Source organism: Entelurus aequoreus, linkage group LG26 (assembly GCF_033978785.1).
Source record: "Entelurus aequoreus isolate RoL-2023_Sb linkage group LG26, RoL_Eaeq_v1.1, whole genome shotgun sequence".
Lineage (NCBI taxonomy): Eukaryota > Metazoa > Chordata > Actinopteri > Syngnathiformes > Syngnathidae > Entelurus > Entelurus aequoreus.
In genome coordinates, this window is record NC_084756.1 from 18,793,196 (window position 1) to 18,819,231 (window position 26,036).

A 26,036-nucleotide genomic window follows, 5' to 3' on the forward strand; every position below is an offset into this window, starting at 1 on the left:
TGATATGGACCGTAGACAGGGAAATCCCTAAATTCCTTGCAATAGCTCATTGAGAAATGTTGTTCTTAAACTGTTGGACAATTTGCTCACGCATTTTTTTCACAAAGTGGTGACCCTCACCCCACCCTTGTTTGTGAATGACTGAGCATTTCATGGAAGCTGCTTTTATACCCAATCATGGCACCCACTTGTTCCCAATTAGCCTGTTCACCCGTGGGATGTTCCAAATAAGCGTTTGATGAGCATTCCTCAACTTTCTCAGTCTTTTTCGCCACTTGTGCCAGCTTTTTCGAAACATGTTGCAGGCATCAAATTCCAAATGAGCTAATATTTGCAAAAAATAACAAAGTTTACCAGTTCGAACATTAAATACCTTGTCTTTGCAGTCCATGCAATTGAATATAAGTTGAAAAGGATTTGCAAATCATTGTATTCTGTTTTTTATTGACCTTTTGCACAACGTGCCAACTTAACTGGTTTTGGGGTTTGTATTCCTACTACAGCATATTTTCAACAGTGTCACAAATGTATCGACCATTTTTGGTCTTGCAGGCAATTGGAAGTACTGTTTCGAACACACGCCAAAGACAAAAAACATCTGCTCTGTTCTTGTATAGGTGCCAGATGCCATTCAGAAGTGCCAGCGTGCGGGCATCACGGTGCGCATGGTGACCGGGGACAACATCAACACGGCGAGGGCCATCGCCATCAAATGCGGCATCATCCATCCAGGAGAGGACTTCCTCTGCATCGACGGGAAAGAATTCAACAGGAGGATCCGCAACGAGAAAGGAGAGGTGCTGCAGAGAACTGCCACCTGGGAATAGGAGACGAGATGTCACTTGTATATCACTTCTTTTGTGCCTGTGTTTCAGGTGGAACAGGAGCGGATCGACAAAGTTTGGCCAAAACTTCGCGTCCTCGCCAGATCTTCCCCCACAGACAAGCACACGCTGGTCAAAGGTGATAAGCTGTTTGTTACTAAGCCAAAAAAAAAAAAAAAAAAAAAGACTTCAAATTTACCATTTTTAAACAAACACAGTTTTTTTACATAAACCCCATCTTTTTAAAACACTGTTTGTGTAAAAATATTTTTAAGACAAAATCAAAAATTTTGCACATTTTTAGAGACACTTTTAGTCCGAGCGCTGTCTGTATGTGTCGTGGCTGTCTCACGGATATGCGTGAGTGCCCGAAAGAAAAGCTCCGACTCGCTTAAAGAGAAGTCGTTTGGCTCCCCTCTTAACATGTGTTACCCAACCAGGGGCCGCAATGGGTTTAAAAAATTTGGCCCGGGGGCCGAAAGCGGACTGCATGCAAAGTAACTATATATATATATATATATATATATATATATATATATATATATATATATATATATATATATATATATATATATATATATATATATATATATATCAGAATCAGAATAATTTTATTGCCATCATTTTTTTTTTATAATTTTTTTTTTATTGCCATAGTTTGAGAACGGCTTCACAAACTAGGAATTGTTCTTGGTGCAATCGTGCAACATAAAACACATATAACACATATTTGGTAATAAAAAGAGCTGTAACTGAGCTATCAGACCTTGTTATAGACTTAGAAGGAATTCAAGGAGCTACTGTTAGGAGTTATTGTTCATGTGCCTGATGGCCGAAGGGAAAAAAACTGTTCAGGTGGCGGGAGGTGTGGGTCTGGATGGAGCGTAGGTCAGGAAAAAACCCGGAGGTTATTTCATCCCTACAAGCCTGTTTCACAGGTTTCTCTGCTCTTCAGGGGATTTTAAATGTTTTAATACACTTTTAAAAATGTATATACAATTTAAAACATTTTAATAAAATTTTATAAAATCCCCTGAAGAGCAGGGAAACCTGCGAAACAGGCTTGTAGGGATGAAATAGCCCCTGTGTTTTTTCCTGACCTAACGAATATTCTGCTCTACCGCAGTATTGACCACTTTCTAACTGATAAACACAGTAACCTCGGCTATATGTATATATATATATATATATATATATATATATATATATATATATGTATATATATATATATATATATATATATATATATATATATATATATATATATATATATATATATATATATATATATATATAAAATTTGTTTTTTTTTGTTTTGTTTTTTTCATTTTTATCATTATTATTATTTTAATCTGTCCTTTCGAACTATTGTGTGTATGTGTGTATATATAGTCGAGGTTTCTGTGTTTTTTCCGTTATACAGTGCTCAATACTGGGATAGAGCGGAATATAAAAAAACAGGCTATTTCATCCCTACAAGCCTGTTTCGCAGGATGTCTCCTGAAGAGCAGGGAAATCCCCCGGAGAGCAGGGAAACCTGGACAATCAGAATGGGTGTCATTTTGATTTTTTTTTATGTTGATTGGACGTTTTTTTTTTATAATAGCCACACAGTGCAATGAGTAGGTTGTGTTATGTGTGACCATATTTGGGGATTTTTTTGTGCTGGCTGATAGTTTTGTTTTTTTTGCACCATGACTAGGGAGAGTTGTTTGGATTTTCTTATATAACTAAATGCTGTACTTCCTTGACACAAAAGTTCAATTAAAGACCGAGTTGCTTCCGTTAACCACCAGACGTCTACCTAGCTAAAAAGTACCGCCTTAAATTCAGCTGGATGCAGTATAACTGGCATGCAAAGAGTACATTATAACGTGTAAATCAGGGTTGTCCAAACTTTTTTTCACTTGTATACTCACTGTCAACCACATGGCTGTCAAAAAGTCAGCAATCAGACCACTAGATATTTATATATGATATGGATACACAGCTCCTGGCCAAATTCAAGACACCAGCATTTGGCCCGTGGGCCATTGTTAGGACACCCTTAGTGGTGATCAAATATGTAGGAATACAATACAGAACAACAGTGGCACCTAAATTTATGTTAAATATGTCTTCGAACAGCAACGTATTCATTAGCACAGATGATGAATATTAACTTATTTGTGTATTGCGGCGGTCAGCAACCCGCGGCTCTCGAGTTTAGTGCCACCCTAGTGGCTCCCTGGAGCATTTTTTTAGAAAAGGATTGAAAATGGAAAAATATGGGGAATTTTTTGTTTTTTTTGTTTTAGTATGTTTTTTTGTTTGAGGACAAACGTGACACAAACCTTCCCAATTGTTAGAAAGCCCACTGTTTAATATGTTTGTGTGTATGCTTCACTGATGAGACTATTTGGTGAACATCGTTTTGTCCTACTAATTTTGGCGGTTCTTGAACTCACCATAGTGTGGACTGTGACGCAACAGTTTGTTTACATGCCAAATATTCCACTCCTTCTTTGTCTCATTTTGTCCACCAAATGTTTTATGCTGTGCGTGAATGCACAAAGGTGCGCTTTGTTGATGTTATTGACTTGTTGGAGTGCTAATCAGGCATATTTGGTCAGTGCATGACATGCTATTTAGGCTAGCTGTATGTACATATTCCATCATTATGCCTCATTTGTAGGTATATTTGAGCTCATTTAATATCCTTTACTTTTATCCTCTTTGTATATAATTTAGTTTTGCATGTCTCAAGACACATTATCTGTATGTAATATTGGCTGCATTTCAGACAGTTGTTGGTGTTCCAGACCACAGCAAACATTACGTAGCTTGCCAAAGATTGTAATAAATCTATTAAAAGAAGACAGCCTGCCATTTCCCTGTAACTTGGATACACACATCTATACCTTTGGCCATTAAAAGCCAGTCATTTCCAGGAGTTATCTCACCTTCTGAGTAGCCTCTGATTTATTTATGGTTTCTAAATGTTGTAAAAATGTGTAGAATAAATATTACATTTCAACATTTCTGTCAACGAAAATTTGCTTCAGCCTGCGACACATTTTGATAGCAGGCTATTATAGCCAATATAGACACTTACGTCATGTGTTTCCTTCATTATAAGACTTGTATAAGGATTTTCAGACAGATTTTTTTTTTGTATTTTTGGTCCATTATGGCTCTTTCAACGTTTTGGGTTGCCGACCCCCTGGTATATTGTGATTAGAACGATTCAAGCAATAATAGAAGTGCTGCCGTTTTTTTCTTTTCTAAACACAGTTCTTGTTGCTAGGCAGAACTTGTAGATCGCAATAGACCTCCCCCAAAAATCAAAAATGTCATGCCGTAAAAAAAAAAAAAAAAAACCCCAGCACCATAAGGATGACACTCGTTGTGTTTTGCAAAACTGAGCCGCTACTCTGTATTATTTATAAAAGATACATAGCTTTTTTCCTTTTCTTATTACAGTGGCATCTGCAGGACAGTTGGGGCATCTCTTATTTTGCACCTAATGCAAAATCCATCCATTTTCTACCGCTTGTCCCTTATGGCAGAGTTCCCCAACCTTTTTTTCCACCAGGGACCGGTTTAATGTATGCACCAGCCCTTCGTAACTTAGACTCAATATCCCTCTTCAAATCAAGACTCAAAACACACCTATTCCTGACTGCTTATTCATTGTAATCATCTTTTCTTCTCTATCTTTGTTGTTGTTATTATTGTTGTTTTTATCCAATTTGATTTTATTGTTTTTATTTTGTACGGTGTCCTTGAGTGGCCAGAAAGGCGCCTTATGAATAAAATGTATTATTATTATTTTTTTTTTTTTTACGGACCGGCTTTCTACGGGTGGCAGATGAAAACAGCAAAACAACGAGCATGAGAAAGTAACCTTTGGCTACAATCTGGCACGTTAACATTTGACATGTCCATTAATGTGCATTTTCCCATATACTATAACAATAGAGTTGTAGTATACATCCATTAACAAGCTTATTGGTGTGTTTAGTGCGGGGGTCGGCAACCCGCAGCTCTTTAGCGCCGCCCTAGTGGCTCTCTGGAGCTTTTTCAAAAATGTATGAAAAATGGAAAAAGATGAGGGGGGAAAAAATATATTTTTTGTTTTAATATGGTTTCTGTAGGAGGACAAACATGACACAAACCTCCCTAATTGTTATAAATCACACTGTTTATATTAAACATGCTTCACTGATTCGAGTATTTGGCGAGCGCCCTTTTGTCCTACTAATTTTGGCGGTCCTTGAACTCACCGTAGTTTGTTTACATGTATAACTTTCTGGACTTTCTAGGACGTGTTTTATGCCACTTCTTTTTCCGTCTCATTTTGTCCACCAAACTTAACGTTGTGCATGAATGCACAAGAGTGAGTTTTGTTGATGTTATTGACTTGTGTGGAGTGCTAATCAGACATATTTGGTCAGTGCATGACTGCAAGCTAATCGATGCTAACATGCTATTTAGGCTAGCTGTATGTACACATTGCATCATTATGCCTCATTTGTAGGTATATTTGAGGTCATTTAGTTTCCTTTAAGTCCTCTTAATTAAATTTATATCTCATGACACACTATCTGTATGTAATATGGTTTTTAATTTTTTTCGGCTCCAGACAGATTTGTTTTTGTATTTTTGGTCCAATATGGCTCTTTCAACATTTTGGGTTGCCGACCCCTGGTTTAGTGGGACAGGCGAAAGTTAAGTCGGAGAAAATGCGGTAGTTTATAATTTAATTATTGTTTCTGTGCGGCGCAGTGGCAATTGCGTCACGGACCGGTACAGGTGTTTGGGGACCACTGCCTTATGGAGTCTCGGGGGGTGCTGGAGCCTATCCTAGCTGCACAAAATATCCACGATATTTACACACAGAAAAAAAATGCAGCCCATTCACATATTACATGCTGTTGTATAAATATATGTGTGTGTGTGTGTGTGTGTTTTACAGGCATTATTGACAGCACGGTAGTAGAGCAAAGACAGGTAGTGGCCGTGACAGGTGATGGCACCAATGACGGTCCAGCCCTGAAGAAAGCTGATGTGGGCTTCGCCATGGTAACCAACATATTATTTTTGTATTTATTTAAGTTTTTTTATTCACAAAGTATTCCTTTCACCTTCATGGAAGACAGATATCACTCCACACCTGCAGATGTATCTCTTGTACCTCTGCAGTATGCCATTTGAGTAGACGATGAGCTCCCCCTAGTGGAGGATAGGACACATGCCATGACTGCAGTGGATTACTCATGCTACAGACGAGCATTGTCTCTGTAATCCATCTTGTTGTATTGACGCTCTGCTGATGAGCACCCATTGTCCCTAAATGAGCTCATCCGCGCGATTATGGACTATACACTCCAAAATAAATGCCCTATGACTAACCAAGCAGCATCGGGAAGAATGACCCAATTTCCCCACCGATGTGGAAGTCACTGATCATTTTCTGGTGACTGCAACCGGTTTGTTTGTTCTCGGTCCACCAAGGGTATCGCGGGTACCGACGTGGCCAAGGAGGCGTCGGACATCATCCTCACCGACGACAACTTCAGCAGCATCGTCAAGGCGGTGATGTGGGGCCGCAACGTCTACGACAGCATCTCCAAGTTCCTGCAGTTCCAGCTCACCGTCAACGTCGTCGCCGTCATCGTGGCGTTCACGGGCGCCTGCATCACACAGGTGAGCTCACGGCGGACCGCTTAGGCGACGATGAAGTCACGAGATGGAATTTTCGGCCTGCAGGATTCCCCCCTGAAGGCGGTGCAGATGTTGTGGGTCAACCTGATCATGGACACCTTCGCCTCCCTGGCCCTGGCCACCGAGCCGCCCACTGAGTCTCTGCTCAGGAGGAAGCCGTACGGACGCAACAAGCCCCTCATCTCCAGCACCATGACCAAGAACATTCTGGGCCATGGAGTCTATCAGCTCATCATCATCTTTCTTCTTCTCTTCGTCGGTACGAACTCCACTTTTGTCCTCTGCACTGCAAAAACTGAAATCTAAGATTAAATATCTCAAATAAGGGTGATATTTGCTTATTTTCTTTCTGATAAGATAATTCTTCTCTCTAAGCAGATTATATGTTAGTGTTTTACTTGTTTTAAGGGTTTTGGTCCTAAATGATCTCAGTAAGATATTACAGCTTGTTGCTGAGATTTGATGACCTATATTGAGTAAAACATGCTTGAAACTAGAATATCAACTGTTGCAAAGCTGCATGTGTCATCAACACTCACAAGTATAAAACTACTTTTTTAAAGTAATAATTTCTTATTTCACGCATGAAATAAAAAATCATGACTTTGACACTCATAATTAAAACAGATGACAGCCAAATGGACTTTGCTGTTTTATTTTCAATTAAACAATAGAAGATACGTACTCATATAGTAGTACAGTTGGCACAGTACAGCAAACTGACAGTTAATATTTAAACATTTAACATGTGACATTTCTAACAATTTTGAACAGAAATAGTTCATGCACATTCTGATAAATTCTTCAAAATTGCAATTAAAAAAAATGTGGTCGGGGGCCGGTCTGTAATATATATATATATATATATATATATATATATATATATATATATATATATATATATATATATATATATATATATATATATATATATATATATATATATATATATATATATGTATGTATATATATATATATATATGTATGTATATATATATATATATATGTATGTATGTATGTATGTATGTACGTATGTACGTATGTATGTATGTATGTATGTATGTATGTACGTATGTACGTATGTATGTATGTGTGGGAAAAATCACAAGACTTTCAAATCCCAACGGGAGTCCTTTTACAATGAGACAGAAGGACCCTATGGAAATTGTAAGGTTTTATTATTAATATTATTATTATTATTATTGTAATACCGGCCGCCTCTTTGAGCTGTAATTTGACCCACTTAATATGCTTCAAAACTCACCATATTTTACACACAAATCAGGACCTGCAAAAATTGCTATCTAATGAAAAAAACCTAGCCCCAAAACTCAAAATTGCGCTTTAGTTTTAATTGTTTTGGAAAGTCTTGACAAGCCAAATTTTCTTGTTCTATTGGCAGATAATTTTGCTTAGTTCAAATAAAATGCCCCTATCTTTTTTTTTTTTTTTCTTGTGTGCTTTGTCATCCACGCGACTTCCCGCTCTTAAATTAGTGAATTTTGTTGTCCGCAGGTGAGCAGATATTCGACATCGACAGCGGCCGAAACGCGCCTCTCCACGCGCCTCCGTCGGAGCACTACACCATCATCTTCAACACCTTTGTCATGATGCAGCTCTTTAATGAGATCAACGCCCGCAAGATACACGGCGAGCGCAACGTCTTTGAGGGCATCTTTAGGAACCCCATCTTCTGCTCCATTGTTTTTGGCACCTTCGCTGTACAGGTAAGTTGCTAACAACCATTCTTCAGATGCACTAAACCCAACACCAGTGAAGTTGGCACGTTTTGTAAATGGTAAATAAAAACAGAATACAATGATTTGCAAATCCTTTTCAACTTATATTCAATTGAATAAACTGCAAAGACAAGATATTTAATGTTCCAACTGAGAAACGTGTTTAGTTTCTTTTGCACATAATCATTAACTTAGAATTTAATGGCAGCAACACATTGCAAAAAAAGTTTTACCACTGTGTTACATGGCCTTTCCTTTTAACAACACTCAGTAAACGTTTGGGAATTGTTGAAGCTTTTCAGGTGGAATTATTTTCTATTCTTGCTTGATGTACAGCTTAAGTTGTTCAACAGTCCGGGGTCTCCGTTGTGGTATTTTAGGCTTCATATTGTGCCACACATTTTCAATGGTAGACAGATCTGGACTACAGGCAGGCCAGTCTAGTACCCGCACTCTTTTACTATGAAGCCACGCTGTTGTAACACGTGGCTTGGCATTGTCTTGCTAAAATAAGCAGGGGCGTCCATGATAACGTTGCTTGGATGGCAACATATGTTGCTCCAAAACCTGTATGTACCTTACAGCAGTGGTCCCCAACCACTGGGCCACGGCCCGCTACCGGTCCATGGATCGATTGGTACCGGGCCGCACAAAAAATAAAAAAATAAAATAAAATAAAAATATTATAATTATTTTTTATTTTTTTATTTTTTTTATTAAATCAACATAAAAAACACAAGATACACTTACAATTAGTGCACCAACCCAAAAAACCTCCCTCCCCCTTTTACACTCATTCGCAAAAAAGGGTTGTTTCTTTCTGTTATTAATATTTCTGGTTCCTACATTATATATCAATATAGATCAATACAGTCTGCAGGGATACAGTCTGTAAGCACACATGATTGTATTTCTTTGTGACAAAAAAATAAATAAATAAATAAATAAATTACCATACCCTCCCCTGCCTTACAGCATTAATGGTGCCTTCACAGATGTGTAAGTTACCCATGCCTTGGGCACTAATACACCCCCATACCATCACAGATGCTGGCTTTTCAACTTTGCGCCTACAACAATCCTGATGGTTCTTTTCCTCTTTGGTCCGGAGGACACAACGTCCACAGTTTCCAAAAACAATTTGAAATGTGGACTCGTCAGACTACAGAACACTTTTCCACATTGCATCAGTCTATCTTAGATGAGCTCGGGCCCAGCGAAGCTGGTGGCGTTTCTGGGTGTTGTTGATAAAAGGCTTTTGCTTTGCATAGTATAGTTTTAACTTGAACTTACAGATGTAGCGATGATTTGTAGTTACTGACAGTGGTTTTCTGAAGTGTTCCATGAGGTGATATCGGTGATGTCGGTTTTTGATGCAGTATCGCCTGAGGGATCGAAGGTCACGGGCATTCAATGTTGGTTTTCAGCCTTGCTGCTTACGTGCGGTGGTTTTTCCAGATTCTCTGAACCTTTCGATGATATGACGGACCGTAGATGGTGGAATCCCTAAATTCCTTGCAATAGCTGGTTGAGAAATGTTGTTCTTAAACAATTTGCTCAAGCATTTGTTCACAAAGTGGTGACCCTCGCCCTATCCTTGTTTGTGAATGACTAAACATTTCATGGAAGCTGCTTTTTTACCCAATCATGGCACCCACCTGTTCCCAATTAGCCTGTTCACCTGTGGGATGTTCCAAATAAGTCTATTCAATTGAATATAAGTTGAAATGGATTTGCAAATCGTTGTATTCTGTTTTTATTTACGATTTGCACAACGTGCCAACTTCTCTGTTTTTGGGGTTTGTATTCCACAAAGTCAAAGCCCTCAGTATCGTCGCTCATACACTAGCGCAAATGTGAGCGCTACATTTGTGTCATGTAATTAATGTGATCTTTCCATCTGCAAGTTATTAATGACAACTTCCACCTTTAATTGCACAAATATATATCGTACAATTCATAATAATCCACAAAGTCAAACCCTGAAGAATGAATGCTACAAACATGTTATATTATTGTCATATATCCGATGCTATTCCACCACTTATTAAGGATAAGTGCCATCTTGCATAAAAAATAAAAAATAAACTCAAAATAATCTACAAAGTCAAAGCTAATGGTATCCTGGCTAATACACTAATACAGTGTTTCTTAACCTTAGAGCCCATTGTTGGGCAGCCAAAATTATTATCTGTTTATACAATTGTGGCAGTAATGACAATCTCAATAAAACAGAAGAAGTCTGGAGTTCAAGTTATAGATACTCTCCTTAAAGCGCAAAAATTACGACTAAAGTGGTGATGCTTTATTTTCATTTGTACCTAAACTTTATTGACGGTTTCGTTAAGAAACATTCATTGTTAGGTTGGTTTATTTTTTTCCAGCATAACATAACTTTTTTTGCAGTCTATTAGTATTTGTTTTCTAATCAGCCTTGTTTATTATGTGTTAAATAAACAATTATATTTGTAAACAACGCATGGTTTCATATCATTTGACAAGTTTGTAAACCATAAGTAGTTTACATTATTGAATATGTGTAGAATCAAGAGTAAGATTACTAATTCAGTGCTAATATTTGAATGGGCCCCAGCCTCTCTGTAGTGGAAAAGTTGGGCCCCGAGGTAAAAAAAGGTTCAGAACCCCCACATGTGTGGCTAGTAGATTTGTGCCATAACCTGAATGTGAGCTCCCTACACGCTAGTTATTAATGAAAACTTCCACCTTGGACAAATAAATAGTCAGATTCAAAATATTCTACAAAGTCAAACTCAAATGGACCCTGAAACATGTCACATAATTGGCAGTTATTAAAGACAAGTGCCATTTTGCTTAATAGAAATAACGACTCATAACCTATAGTAGGCTTGCTTGCCACACACGCGTCATATGTTCTTTTGAATACTCCTCTGGCCAGTTATTATTGATAACCACCGCCCTGCATACTAAAAATAAATGGCGCCTTGCATAAATTATTAGAAGAGTGCTCGCTAAAAATGTATAAGTGCTACATTTGTAGCAAGGGGGATCCCCCCCTCTCCCCAGTTATTATTGATAGCCACTACTTTGTGTAATAGAGGTACAAAGAAAGTCTCTAAATAATCTATAAAATCTAATTCCATGGCACGCTCGCTCATTCACGGGCATAGACGCTACATATGTGTAGTAATCGTTTTTAGAGTTTTTCTCTCGCCGGTTATTACTGATCTCCCCCTTGCATAATATAAATAAAAAGAAAATCCACAAAGTCGGTGCCCATGGAACGCACGCATGTGCACATGCATGGGAACATTTGTGTGTTATAGTTAAAAAGGTCACTCCTCTTGCCAGTTATTAATACACTAATCACCCCCTTGTGTAATAGCAATAAACCTAAAGACTCAAAATAATCCCCAAAAAAGGCCACAGTGCACTCCCTACAAGGGCACATCCATGGGTGTTACATACGCGTTAGGGTTGTACGGTATACCGGTATTAATATAGTACCGCGATACTAATGAATCATATTCGGTACTATACCGCCTCTGAAAAATACCGGTCCAGCACCCCCCCGCGCCCCTGTCGTCATGTCGTGTCATTGCTGGTTTTACGAGCAGAGGAGCATGTTCGGCAGTGCACAATCACGGAGTACTCACAAGCAGACACAGTGTGTAGACAGAAAAGGAAGAACGGACGCATATTGGCTTAAAAACTTACGATAAAGGTGAAGTTATAACACTGAAACGCTCTCAGGAAGAGGTGCTTTAAGACACAGCTAGCTAGCTAGCGGCTAACGTCCATCCGCCGTCGGCTGTGTTTTAGCTACTTCTAAATCACTAATCCTTGTCTCCATGGCGACAAATAAAGTAAGTTTCTTACAAGTATCATCCCTGCAGGACGAGGAATAGCTAAACATGCTTCACTACACACCGTAGCTCACCGGCGTCAAAATGTAAACAAACGCCATTGTTGGATCTACACCAACATCCACTGTAATGATACCAAGTACAATAGCGTATCTAGTCAATACTACTATGAATATGTCGATATTTTTTGGCATCACAACATCTTCTTTCGTTTTTTTAAAATGTATATGATGTTTGTAAACTCAGGAAATATGTCACTGGACACATGAGGACTTTGAATATGACCAATGTACGATCCTTTAACTACTTGGTATCAGATTGATACCCAAATTTGTGGTATTATCCAAAACTAATGTAAAGTATCAAACAACAGAAGAATAAGTGATTATTACCTTTTAACAGAAGTGTAGATAGAACATGTTAAAAGAGAAAGTAAGCAGATATTAACAGTAAATGAACAAGTAGATGAATAATTCATTTTCTACCGCTTGTCCTTAATAATTTTGACAAATTAATAGAATGATAAATGACACAATATGTTACTGCATATGTCAGCAGACTAAATCAGTAGTCTTAGTTTGCTTACTTACTACTAAAAGACAAGTTGTCTTGTATGTTCACTATTTTATTTAAGGACAAACTTGCAATAAGAAACATATGTTTAATGTACCGAAATATTTATTGTTAAAATAATGCCATTTTTTGTGGTCCCCTTTATTTAGAAAAGTACCAAAAAGTATCAAAATAACTTTACCAAAATATTGGTATCGGGACAACGCTAATACGTGTAATACAATTGATGTGGTCACTCCTGTCGTCAGTTTTTTATGAAAACCTCCTCCTTGCATCATCATAGAAATAAATAGAAAGACAGGAAGTAAACCACAACGTAAGAACAACTGCAGCGCTCTTCACCACATTCTTCTTTTGTTGATGTTTAGATAGTGATTATTCAGTTCGGAGGGAAACCATTTAGCTGCCAACCTCTAAACGTGGAGAAGTGGATGTGGTGTGTTTTCCTCGGCTTGGGGGAGCTCGTCTGGGGGCAGGTAATACATTCTAGAAACCCCGTCGTAACTGTTAGCATCCACACCTGGCACCTCTTGTAACGCCTTCTTCCCCTTTCAGGTGATCGCGACAATACCGAACAGCAAGCTGCGCTTCCTGCGGAGAGCGGGTCAGCTCAGCCGAAAGGACGAGCTACCGGAGGAGGACCTCAATGAAGACGACGAGGAGATCGACCACGCCGAACGGGAGCTGAGGAGAGGGCAGATCCTCTGGTTCCGAGGACTCAATCGCATTCAGACTCAGGTGGGACTCATTGGTTTTGTCCGATTGCATAAAATGGAAGGTTTGCATTGGAAGTCTTAAGCTGTTGAGTGATTTGATGTCGAGATGAATGAAGTCCACAGACAAGCTGGCTCTGAGGACCGTTGCAATCGGCTGGGTGGAAACCAGGAAGATTGTTCCTGGACTCTGAGCTCTGCAGACCATTATCACTGTGATATACTAAAGACCATGTGACTGTTAAACTGTTGCTGTCATCTCACCATGTGTGTCGCTGACGGCCCAGGGTGAAGCTGTCGCGTCAAAATGGTAACCAATGTCCCACACGGGCTTAGTTGAAGAAATATCCAAGATAAGTACATGTATAAATTAAAATACAGTCGCGATCAAAAGTTCACGTACACTTGTAAAGAACATTTGGTCACATTTTCAGTAGACCCATCATACATTCATAAAAGAACCAAACTTCATGAATGTTTGTTGTGACCAACAAGTATGTGCGCCAATCACTCTATCACAAAAAAATAGGAGTTGTAGAAAGTATTGGAAACTCATGACAGCCATGACATTATGTTCTTTACAAGTGTATGTAAACTTTTGATCGCGACTGTACATCAGTGAAGTTTATTCAACGCGATTATGGTTTGGCAAGGAACGTTTTCAATATGAAGAATTATTGGTTGATGATTATTTTTGAATGTGATAGATATCCTTCTACCAATGAGGTACCAAATGTCTAAAAAGTCGTATTCAATTTGAATAATGCCGGGTGGAGAAAGTATTATGTGATTTTTTTTTTTGGTATAAAATAATTGCAATATATTTTATAAATGTATTAATAAAAATATTTCACATTAATGTTATATATTTTTTATGTAATTTATGTATATTTGTTAGTTTTATCATTGAAATACGTTGTAATTGATATCCGTATCAAATGTAACAAAGTAAAATGTATGCTTATTCTTAGTAATAAAATAATTATAATATATTTTAAATGTATTAATCAAAATGTTTCACATTAATGTTATATATTTTTTTATAATTTATGTATATTTTTATTATTGTTTTATCATTGAAATACATTATAATTGATATCCATACCAAGTACTTAATAATGACTAATTAAGAGCCAATATGTTACTAATTTGCATGTTAATAAGCAATTAATTATTGGTGAATATGTTCCCCATACTAAAGTGTTACCTAATTTATGTCTATTTTTATTATTGTTTAATCATTGAAGTACATTGAAGTTGATATCCATATCAAATGCAACAACGTAAAATGTATGCTTAAACTTAGCAATAAAATAATTATAATATATTTTAAATATATTCATCAAAATGTTTCACATTGTTATATATTTTTTATATAATTTATTTATATTTTTATTATTGTTTTATCATTGAAATACATTATAATTGATATCCATACCAAATGTAGCAACGTAAAATGTATGCTTAAACTTAGTAATAAAATAATTATAATATATTTTAAATATATTAATAAAAATGTTTCACATTGTTATATATTTTTCATGTAATTTATGTATATTTTTATTATTGTTTTATCATTGAAATACATTGAAATTGATATGCATATCAAATATAACAAGGTAAAATGTATGCTTAAACTTATTAATAAAATAATTACAATATATTTTAAATATATTAATCAGAATATTTCACATCATGTTTTATGTTTTTTATATAATTTATGTATATTTTTATTATTGTTTTATCATTGACATACATTATAATTGGTATCCATATCAAATGTAGCAACGTAAAATGTATGCTTAAACTTAGTAATAAAATAATTATAATGTATTTGAAATATAATAATCAAGATGTTTCACATTAATATTATATATTTTTTATATAATTTATGTATATTTGTTTTGTTGTTTTATCATTGAAATACATTATAATTGATATCCATATAAAATGTATCAACTTAAAATGTATGCTTAAACTTAGTAATAAAATATTTATAATATATTTTAAATATAATAATCAATATGTTTCACATTAATGTTATATATTTTTCATATAATTTATGTTTTTTTTTTTGTTTGTTTTATCATTGAAATACATTGAAATTGATATCCATATCAAACCTAACAACGTAAAATGTATGCTTAAACTTAGTATTAAAATAATTATAAAACAAGCGTAATATTATATTATTGGCAACATGTGGGATATATTTGAACCAAATATTAGTTGTTGTCACTTGACAATCTGACATGGTATTTGTGTTAAATCAGAGTCCGAAAGGATGAAATCCAGACAAATCCTGCCGAGGCCATGCGATATTCGGACCTTCAGCCGTGCCGCCCTGTGTACATTGTTGCTCCCCCCCCTCGGGACGCCCGCGGCCGTTTACAGCGTGTCACTCTGAGCCGCCATGTGTCCTCTCTCCTGTCCCGCTGTCCCTCCTCCCCCGCAGATCGAAGTAGTCAACACCTTCAAGAGCGGCACCTCCTTTCAGGGGGCGGGGGCTCTGAGACGCCAGTCGTCCACCACCAGCCAGAACCAGGATGTAACCCATGTTTCTAGTCCTAGTCACGTGTCCTTGTCCAATGCACTTTCCTCTCCTACCAGCACTGCTGCTGCTGCTGCTTCCTCTATTGGCCGTGAGTCAGCACTCTGTCTGTCTGCTCTCATTCAGGGATGCCAGACACCCATCCTGCAAGCACAAATTGACCCCTTTGTCGGTCTGGCGTCTCTGAATCCGTTATCGATTTTAATTTCCTGCTTTGTTCTTTTTAAGTTTTTCTGCCTTTTTCTCTTCAAATCTCCTCCCATGCTCGGGTGTACTGTCCTCTCATTGGTCCATGTGTTGTTTGTTTCCTCAGAGTGCTAGGACAGCGGGACTAAGGGTGATACCCACGGCGTGACATTTCAGGTTGTGAGTTTGTCTCCCTCTGCTCACCCCCTCCCACCCAGAAAAAAAAAAAACCCACAAAGCCCACTCATACTCCCGCTCAAGCCCCCAACACCAGCATCCCATCCCTCCATGTTTGTGTCTCGACGAACGCTAACTCGAACTAATTGCAGTCGACTCACTGAGGGTAAACATTCGAGTATAAGCTGCATGTTTACTAGCTTCAATTAATATTAGCAATCAATGCTAACCCTAATACATTATGGTGTTAGCATTATCACAATGTTTGGCCTTTTTAAAGTCCATATGGACCACCTTAAATGAACAAAAGTTTTGCATGTAAAAGGAAAATGTGTTTTTTTTGTCCTCTTTTTGTAGTTTTAAATATGTTTTAAATAGTTTTTACTGAGAGCCACATTGCCATTAAGGCTGCCTTCAGTACAGGCCAAAAGTTTGGACACGCCTTCTCATTTCAATGCGTTTTCTTTATTTCCATGACTATGTACATTGTACATTGTCACTGAAGGCATCACAACTATGACACCTTTGAAGTGAAAACCCTGTCATCTCACCAAGAGAATGCCAAGAGTGTGCAAAACAGTAATAATGTGGCGGGCCACTTTTAATGATATGGTGAGCCACTTACGGATGTGTCAGGCCATTTAAATAATGTGGTGAGCCATTTAATGATGTGGCAGGCTATTTAAATAATGTGGGGGGCCACTTACATAATGTTGTGGGCCACATTAAATGATATGGCGAACCACTTAAATGTAGTGGCAGGCCACTTAAATGATATGACGAGCCACTTAAGTGTAGTGGCAAGCCACTTAAATAATGTGGGGGGGGCACTTACATAATGTGGTGGGCCACGTTAAATGATATGGTGAGCCACTTAAATGATGTAGCGCAGGGGTGTCAAACTCATTTTAGATCGGGGGCCACATGGAGAAAAATCTACTCCCAAGTGGGCCAGACTGGTAAAATCCCGGCACGATAACTTCTTTTTTTTTGTTTTCTTTGTTTAAAAATAGAACAAGCACATTCTGAAAATGTACAAATCGTAATGTTTTTGGGGTTTTTTACACTTATGTTGCGGTTAATAGTATTCTATCTTTATTTGTCGTTATTTATACTTTCTGAATAAATGATGTGATAATGTTCATCAGTCAACTCATTGGTGTTAATTTTCAATCTATCAAGATAAAAAATTATATCAAAATCAAATAACAAAATGTTATTTATGTAGTTTGATAATTTTCTTTGACTGGTGCACTAACATCATGTGGTTTATTTTGTACATATGTAGCATCATCTACAAAGAATTGCTATTGCGACATCAAGTGGACACATTTAGAACATTAGTTTCTTTCATTAAAAAATTTCGGGTACGTTTTTATACTTAACAAACTCATTCCGTGGGCCGGATAAATCCTATTCGCGGGCCTGATCCGGCCCTCGGGCCGTACGTTTGACACCCCTGATGTAGCGGGTCAGATCTGGCCCCCGGTCCTTGAGTTTGACACCTGTGCTGTAGAGGAATTAAAAATAGTTATTGTATTTTTTTTTAGTAGAACTATTTACTATTTTCACTAATATTCTTGTTAAATGAAAATCCAAAAAAAAAAAATTGACAACAGGCCATTTTAAACATAGCATAGTACGTTTAATTTTTTAATTTTAATTAAAAAAAATTATATGATTTTATATGATTTCTTTAAAGTGTAAACATTATGAAAGGAAACATGACAGGCATTTTTAAGTTCTATTTATTAAACTAGTAAATATTTTTTGAATGAGATTAAAAAATGTATACATTTATGAACTCAAGATACCACTTTTGTTTCATATTCCATAACTCAAATCAGTTTCTGACTCGAAACATTTTCACAGTTTTCATTTGATTAAGTACAACAAACTAGTATTTTTAAAATAACGATTTAAGGAAAATGTATTTTTATAAAGTGCATGTATCAAAGTGCATGTATCAGTATAGTCACAGGGGATTTATTAAAAATAAAAAAATAATGTATGAATATATTCATTAACACTTTTGTCTAATATGTTATTATATCATCAACTTTCAAATTAAAGTTATCTAGTAGTGTTGGTTTTGCGCTTGTACTCGAGCGTTTACTTGCCCATGCATGGAGTTAAGGCCGTCAGACTGGACAAAACCACCACACTCGTCTCAGTCTTCACTTCCCTGTGTTTTGTGTCGACGTTTTTGTCGTCTTGTTGCATGTGGGTTGTGTTGTCGTCACACAATACCAGACAAATGCCGTGTTTGCTCATTGTCTCACAATGTTGTTCTCTGTTCTGTTGTGAGTTCCACTCTGCACTGCTCGCGTCCCCCCCAGTCCACCACCCGTCCCGTGCCCTCCCGCCTTCCCTATGCCATCGCCCCTGTTCGGGACCACCTTGTGCTATGTGTGCGCGTCCCATACTGACCCAGAGTCTGCTCTGGTACCTTTTCCGAGTGTTTTCAGAGCGCCTGATTGGATGGCTCTGATCTAACTTCCTTCCTCCCTACTGACCTTGTCCACCAGATTTCCTCCAACTTGCATGTGATATTCTCCTTATTATTCTTTTGTTTTGCTGTGAGCGTTATTAACGTGGCTTGTTTCTAGGTATACCGCACATTGGACTAAAGCGTATACTTACAACGAGCGTTTGTGTGGCTTTTCATGATTGTGGTCCTCACAGTTTTCCTTTGTGCACGCCACCGACTTGACTCGACCGCAGTCACCTTGTCAATATTGCACCGCGAAAATAGCGTCGGTGCCTTTTACACAGAACGGCCGCTCGAGTGAGAAAAAGCCTGAGCAGCCAAGTCGTTCGTGCAGAATAGCAAAGAAAAATGCCGGCTTTAACGTGCATTCTACAAAACCCAAAACCGGTGAAGTCGGCACGTTGTGTAAATGGTAAATAAAAACAGAATATAATGATTTGCAAATCCTTTTCAACCTATATTCAATTGAATAGACTGCAAAGACAAGATATTAAACGTTCGACCTGGAAACGTTATTTTGGCAAATCTCCTTTGGAATTTGATGCCTGCAACATGTTTTTAAAAAAAAAGCTGGCACAAGTGGCAAAAAAGACTGAGAAAGTTGAGGAATGCTCATCAAACACTTATCTGGAACATCCCACAGGTGAACAGGCTAATTTGGAACAGGTGGGTGCCATGCTTGGGTATAAAAGCAGCTTCCATGAAATGCTCAGTCATTCACAAACAAGGATGGGGCGAGGGTCACCACTTGATGAACAAATGCGTGAGCAAATTGTCGAACAGTTTAAGAACAACATTTCTCAACCAGCTATTGCAAGGAATTTAGGGATTTCACCATCTACATTCCATAATATCATCAAAAGGTTCAGGGAATCTGGAGAAATCACTGCATGTAAGCGATGATATTATGGACCTTGGATCTCTCAGGCAGTACTGAATCAAAAAGCGACATCAGTGTGTAAAGGATATCACCACATGGGCTCAGGAACACTTCAGAAAACCACTGTCAGTAGCTACAGTTGGTCGCTACATCTGTAAGTGCAAGTTAAAACTCTACTATGCAAAGCGAAAGCTATTTATCAACAACACCCAGGAATGCCATCCAAGATGGACTGATGCAAAGTGTCCACATTTCAAATTGTTTTTGGAACCGTTAAATATATTTTCTTTGCGGCCTATTCAATTGAATATAAGTTGAAAAGGATTTGCAAATCATTGTATTCTGTTTTTATTTACCATTTACACAACGTTCACATCCCTGTCCCACATTGTGGAATACTCTTACACTGTTTATCTTTGAAAGGTGGAAAATTGTTCCGTGTCAGTGCTTTTTATAGAGACTAGCAAAAAATGGATCTTAAGAGCCGGAGCAAAAAAAATGTTTCGTTTGTGCATTTTACTCACATCTTAGAGAGGTTGCCAAAACCACACACAGCAACACCCACAATCCGATCATTGGAAGACATCAGTGCCAGCGTCAGGCGTGACGTGTAAATTACTTGTCAGACAGCGACAATTTCTTTCAGCACAACAAGAACGGAGGAGTAAAAGTCAGGTACGCAACGTCACATCCCTGTACCTGCTCGGACAGGTCACATTTGGTGTAGCTTGGTCCCCTGGTGCTGTTCATACAGAAAAAATACATTGACATAATTGCACTTTCACATAGCGATACAGCATCTGGCAGCGTCTCGCCGTTGCTCTGAAAGTACCTGCCCATTGTTCATTGTATCATTCCGTGTCGGTGCCTTTTATACAGAAAAAACGACACAGAAAAAAGGCAGCAAAATGCGAAGTCGTTGCTGTAACTCTGTGCACTTTTGCACAGTGACACAGCATCCCCCAATCTGATAGTAATTGCGAAATTTCTTTATACAGACGCACCATGCCTCTGTTCTGATGCTACCTTATGGTGGAAAATTGTCGGGTCGACGTTATACCTTTCATACAGTGTAGATGCTCTTTATTTAGAACAGCTACACCCGGTAAAAAAGGGAAAAAATTAGACAAAAATAAATCTGGCGTATATTACTTGTACACAGAATCCAGCGTAACTGGTTTGCGCTTTCACACAGCGACACCGCATATTTACATGCGTGGCTTTTACACAGCAAGAATTGCTTTCAACACAACACAGCGGGATAAGTGAGTCTTGAGAGTTAGACTTGTCATGTCGTCGGATCCCGCGACTGCTCTAATACGGCAAAGGCAGACAATTGCGGCGTCAACTTCATCCACGCCATTCCTTGTTGGTGCCATTCACACAGAACAACAACATAGAAACATTTTATTGCTGTAACTGTGTGCGCCTTTACACAGTTACACAGCATCCCTCAGTCCAAAATTATATTACACAGAAGCATCCTGCCTCTGCTCTGATGTTACCTGCGTGCGATGGAAAATTGCCAGGTCGACTTCTTCACTTTCATACAGTGTCTTTGAAACAGAACGGCAAGACTGGAAAAAACGTAATATTTGTATGACTGTGTGCACTTTCACACAGTCACACAACATCCCTCAATCTGAATTATTTTACACAGTTAAGTTTTGCCGGGTCAACACCATCCACTTCATGCCGTGTCGGTGTCGTTTGTACAGAACCATAGAGCAAAAAGGGAGGGAAACTACCAAGTTATTGCTTTGACTCTGCGCACTTTACCCAGTCACACAACATCCCTCAATCTGAATAGTTTTAAACAGACGCATATCAGGCTCTGATTTTCCCTGCTGAGGTGGAAAATTGGCCGGACACCTTTTTTCCCTGCTGAGGTGAAAAAATGCCGGGTCACATTATTTTCTACTGCGTAGATGCCTTTTATACAGAACAGCCACCGAATCGAGCATAACCTGTGTGTTTCCACACGACAACACAGCATATTCACATGCGTGACTTTTATACGACAACAACTGCTTTGGAAGGCAGTTGACGGGTCAACGTCAGTCCGTGTCGGTGCCTTTCACACAGAACAGCAACCTAGGAACATAATATATTTTTATAACTGTGTGCACGTTCACACAGTCACAGTCCTCATTCTGAATTATTTTACACAGACGCATATCAGGCTCTGATTTTTCCTGCTGAGGTGGAAAATTGTCGGGTCACATTTTTCCCACCTTTTTATACAGAACAGCCACAGAATCGAGCATAACCTGTGTGTTTCCACACGACAACACAGCATATTCACATGCGTGACTTTTATACGACAACAACAAGGCAGTTGACGGGTCAACGTCAGTCCGTGTCGGTGCCTTTCACACAGAACAGTGACCCAGGAACATGATATTGCTATGACCGTGTGCACTTTCACACAGTGACACGGCGTCCCTCGTCGGGAGGTTACACACGGAACTCTTACACAGTGGAAAATTGCCGGCGTGTCGGTGCCTTTTATACAGAACAGCCACAGAATCGAGCATAACCTGTGTGTTTTAACACGGCGACACAGCATGTTCACATGCGTGACTTTTATACGACAACAACAAGGCAGTTGACGGGTCAACGCCAGTCCGTGTCGGCGCCTTTCACACAGTACAGCGACCCAGGAACCTGATATTGCTATGACCGTGTGCACTTTCACACAGTTACACAGCGTCCCTCGTCAGGAGGTTACACGCGGAACTCTTACACAGTGGAAAATTGCCGGCGTGTCGGTGCCTTTTTATACAGAACAGCCACAGAATCGAGCGTAACCTGTGTGTTTTCACACGGCGACACAGCATATTCACATGCGTGACTTTTATACGACAACAACAAGGCAGTTGACGGGTCAACGCCAGTCCGTGTCGGTGCCTTTCACACAGAACAGCGACCCAGGAACCTGATATTGCTATGACCGTGTGCACTTTCACACAGTTACACAGCGTCCCTCGTCAGGAGGTTACACGCGGAACTCTTACACAGTGGAAAATTGCCGGCGTGTCGGTTCCTTTTTATACAGAACAGCCACAGAATCGAGCGTAACCTGTGTGTTTTCACACGGCGACACAGCATGTTCACATGCGTGACTTTTATACGACAACAACAAGGCAGTTGACGGGTCAACGCCAGTCCGTGTCGGTGCCTTTCACACAGAACAGCGACCCAGGAACATGATATTGCTATGACCGTGTGCACTTTCACACAGTGACACGGCGTCCCTCGTCGGGAGGTTACACGCGGAACTCTTACACAGTGGAAAATTGGCGGCGTGTCGGTGCCTTTTATACATAACAGCCACAGAATCGAGCATAACCTGTGTGTTTTAACACGGTGACACAGCATATTCACATGCGTGACTTTTATACGACAACAAGGCAGTTGACGGGTCAACGCCAGTCCGTGTCGGTGCCTTTCACACAGAACGGCGACCCGGGAACATGATATTGCCATGACTATTGCTATGTGTGCACTTTCACACAGTGACAACAAATATTTACATGCGTGAATTTTTTTCCCCTGCTGATGCTCAACACCATCCACTTCATGCCGTGTCGGTGAGGTGGAAAATTGCCGGGTCACCTTTTTATCACCTTTTATGCAGAACAGCCATATAATCGGGCATAACCTGTGTGTTTTCACACGGCGACGCAGCATATTCACATGCGTGACTTTTATACGACAACAACAAGGCAGTTGACGGGTCAACGCCAGTCCGTGTCGGCGCCTTTCACACAGAACAGCGACCCAGGAACATGATATTGCTATGACCGTGTGCACTTTCACACAGTTACACAGCGTCCCTCGTCAGGAGGTTACACGCGGAACTCTGACACAGTGGAAAATTGCCGGCGTGTCGGTGCCTTTTTATACAGAACAGCCACAGAATCGAGCGTAACCTGTGTGTTTTCACACGGCGACACAGCATGTTCACATGCGTGACTTTTATACGACAACAACAAGGCAGTTGACGGGTCAACGCCAGTCCGTGTCGGTGCCTTTCACACAGAACAGCGACCCAGGAACATGATATTGCCATGACTATTGCTATGTGTGCACTTTCACACAGTGACAACAAATATTTACATGCATGAATTTTATACAGTGAAAATTGCTTTCAACAAATCACAGCGGGACAAGTGAGTGTTGAGAGATACAGTAAACGTGTCATGTCGCTGCTGATTTTCCCTGCTGAGGTGGAAAATTGCAGAGTCACCTTTTTATCACCTTTTATGCAGAACAGCCATATAATCGAGCATAACCTGTGTGTTTTCACACAGCATATTTACATGCGTGACTTTTATACGACAACAACTGCTTTGGAAGGCAGTTGACGGGTCAACGTCAGTCTGTGTCGGTGCCCGTCACACAGAACAGCGTTCCCGGAACATATTATTGCTATGACTGTGTGCACTTTCACACAGTCACACAACATCCCTCAATCTGAATGATTTTACACAGACGCATATCAGGCTCTGATTTTTCCCCGCTGAGGTGAAAAATTGCCAAGTCACCTTTTTTCCACTGCGTAGATGCCTTTTATACAGAACAGCCACATAATCGAGCATAGCCTGTCTGTTTTCACACGGCGACACAGCATATTCACATGCGTGACTTTTATACGACAACAACAAGGCAGTAGACGGGTCAACACCAGTCCGTGTCGGTGCCTTTCACACAGAACAGCGACCCAGGAACATGATATTGCCATGACTATTGCTATGTGTGCACTTTCACACAGTGACAACAAATATTTACATGCGTGAATTTTATACAGTGAAAATTGCTTCCAACAAATCACAGCGGGACAAGTTAGTGTTGAGAGATAAACGTGTCATGTCGCTGCTGATTTTCCCTGCTGATGCTCAACACCGTCCACTTCATGCCGTGTCGGTGAGGTGGAAAATTGCCGGGTCACCTTTTTATCACCTTTTATGCAGAACAGCCATATAATCGGGCATAACCTGTGTGTTTTCACACGGCGACGCAGCATATTCACATGCGTGACTTTTATACGACAACAACAAGGCAGTTGACGGGTCAACGCCAGTCCGTGTCGGCGCCTTTCACACAGAACAGCGACCCAGGAACATGATATTGCTATGACCGTGTGCACTTTCACACAGTTACACAGCGTCCCTCGTCAGGAGGTTACACGCGGAACTCTTAAACAGTGGAAAATTGCCGGCGTGTCGGTGCCTTTTTATACAGAACAGCCGCAGAATCCAGCGTAACCTGTGTGTTTTCACACGGCGACACAGCATGTTCACATGCGTGACTTTTATACGACAACAACAAGGCAGTTGACGGGTCAACGCCAGTCCGTGTCGGTGCCTTTCACACAGAACAGCGACCCAGGAACATGATATTGCCATGACTATTGCTATGTGTGCACTTTCACACAGTGACAACAAATATTTACATGCGTGAATTTTTTTCCCCTGCTGATGCTCAACACCATCCACTTCATGCCGTGGCGGTGAGGTGGAAAATTGCCGGGTCACCTTTTTATCACCTTTTATGCAGAACAGCCATATAATCGGGCATAACCTGTGTGTTTTCACACGGCGACACAGCATATTCACATGCGTGACTTTTATACGACAACAACAAGGCAGTTGACGGGTCAACGCCAGTCCGTGTCGGTGCCTTTCACACAGAACGTGATATTGCTATGACCGTGTGCACGTTCACACAGTGACACGGCGTCCCTCGTCGGGAGGTTACACGCGGAACTCTTACACGGTGGAAAATTGCCGGCGTGTCGGTGCCTTTTATACAGAACAGTGACACGGAGTAAAAGGCGGAAAAATGCCGGCTTTCCCAGACAGCGCAAACTAGTCTAGAGGCTCCCCTCCCCCATGGCGTGGCCCCCCCCCCGTTCTCACCACGTTTCCTCTCCCTGTGCCCCCCCTGTGTTGTGCATCAGATCCGCGTGGTGAACGCATTCCGCAGCTCCCTCTACGAAGGCCTGGAGAAGCCCGACTCCAGGACCTCCATCCACAACTTCATGACCCAGCCCGAGTTCAGGATAGAGGACTCCACGCCCAGCATTCCGCTCATCGACGACACGGACGACGACTCGGCTCGCCGGAGGAGGAAGTTCTCCAGCCAGCCGTCGTCGCCCAACAAGAACAACAACGCCATCGACAGCGGCATCAACCTGACCATCGACACCAGTAAATCGGCGGCGTCCTCCAGCCCCGCCAGTCCTTTGCACAGCTTGGAGACCAGCCTCTAACCTCCTCATTTGACCTTTGAACTGGAAACACCCTAACCCCCCCCCCCCGCCGCATCTCCCACCTGACCCCCCTC

General features: G+C 39.9%; 1 protein-coding gene across 9 annotated transcripts in view; it reads left to right on the forward strand.

Moving 5' to 3' along the window:
- The window catches only part of atp2b2 (ATPase plasma membrane Ca2+ transporting 2), a 316,595-nt gene extending 290,622 nt beyond the window's left edge, over positions 1–25,973 (forward strand). For 7 of the 9 annotated variants that reach the window (XM_062037833.1, XM_062037832.1, XM_062037838.1 and 4 more), the window contains 9 exons: positions 618–797; positions 876–963; positions 5,782–5,888; positions 6,321–6,512; positions 6,576–6,789; positions 8,046–8,257; positions 13,056–13,163; positions 13,243–13,425; positions 25,651–25,973. In XM_062037833.1, the coding sequence (XP_061893817.1) occupies positions 618–797; positions 876–963; positions 5,782–5,888; positions 6,321–6,512; positions 6,576–6,789; positions 8,046–8,257; positions 13,056–13,163; positions 13,243–13,425; positions 25,651–25,962 (1,596 nt within the window). In that variant the 3' untranslated portion in view covers positions 25,963–25,973. Of the gene's footprint in view, positions 1–617; positions 798–875; positions 964–5,781; positions 5,889–6,320; positions 6,513–6,575; positions 6,790–8,045; positions 8,258–13,055; positions 13,164–13,242; positions 13,426–15,855; positions 15,949–16,264; positions 16,315–25,650 lie in introns of all 9 variants that reach the window. The other 2 variants (XM_062037839.1, XM_062037840.1) reach the window with 2 other exon arrangements.
- Positions 25,974–26,036: the final 63 nt, after the last annotated feature.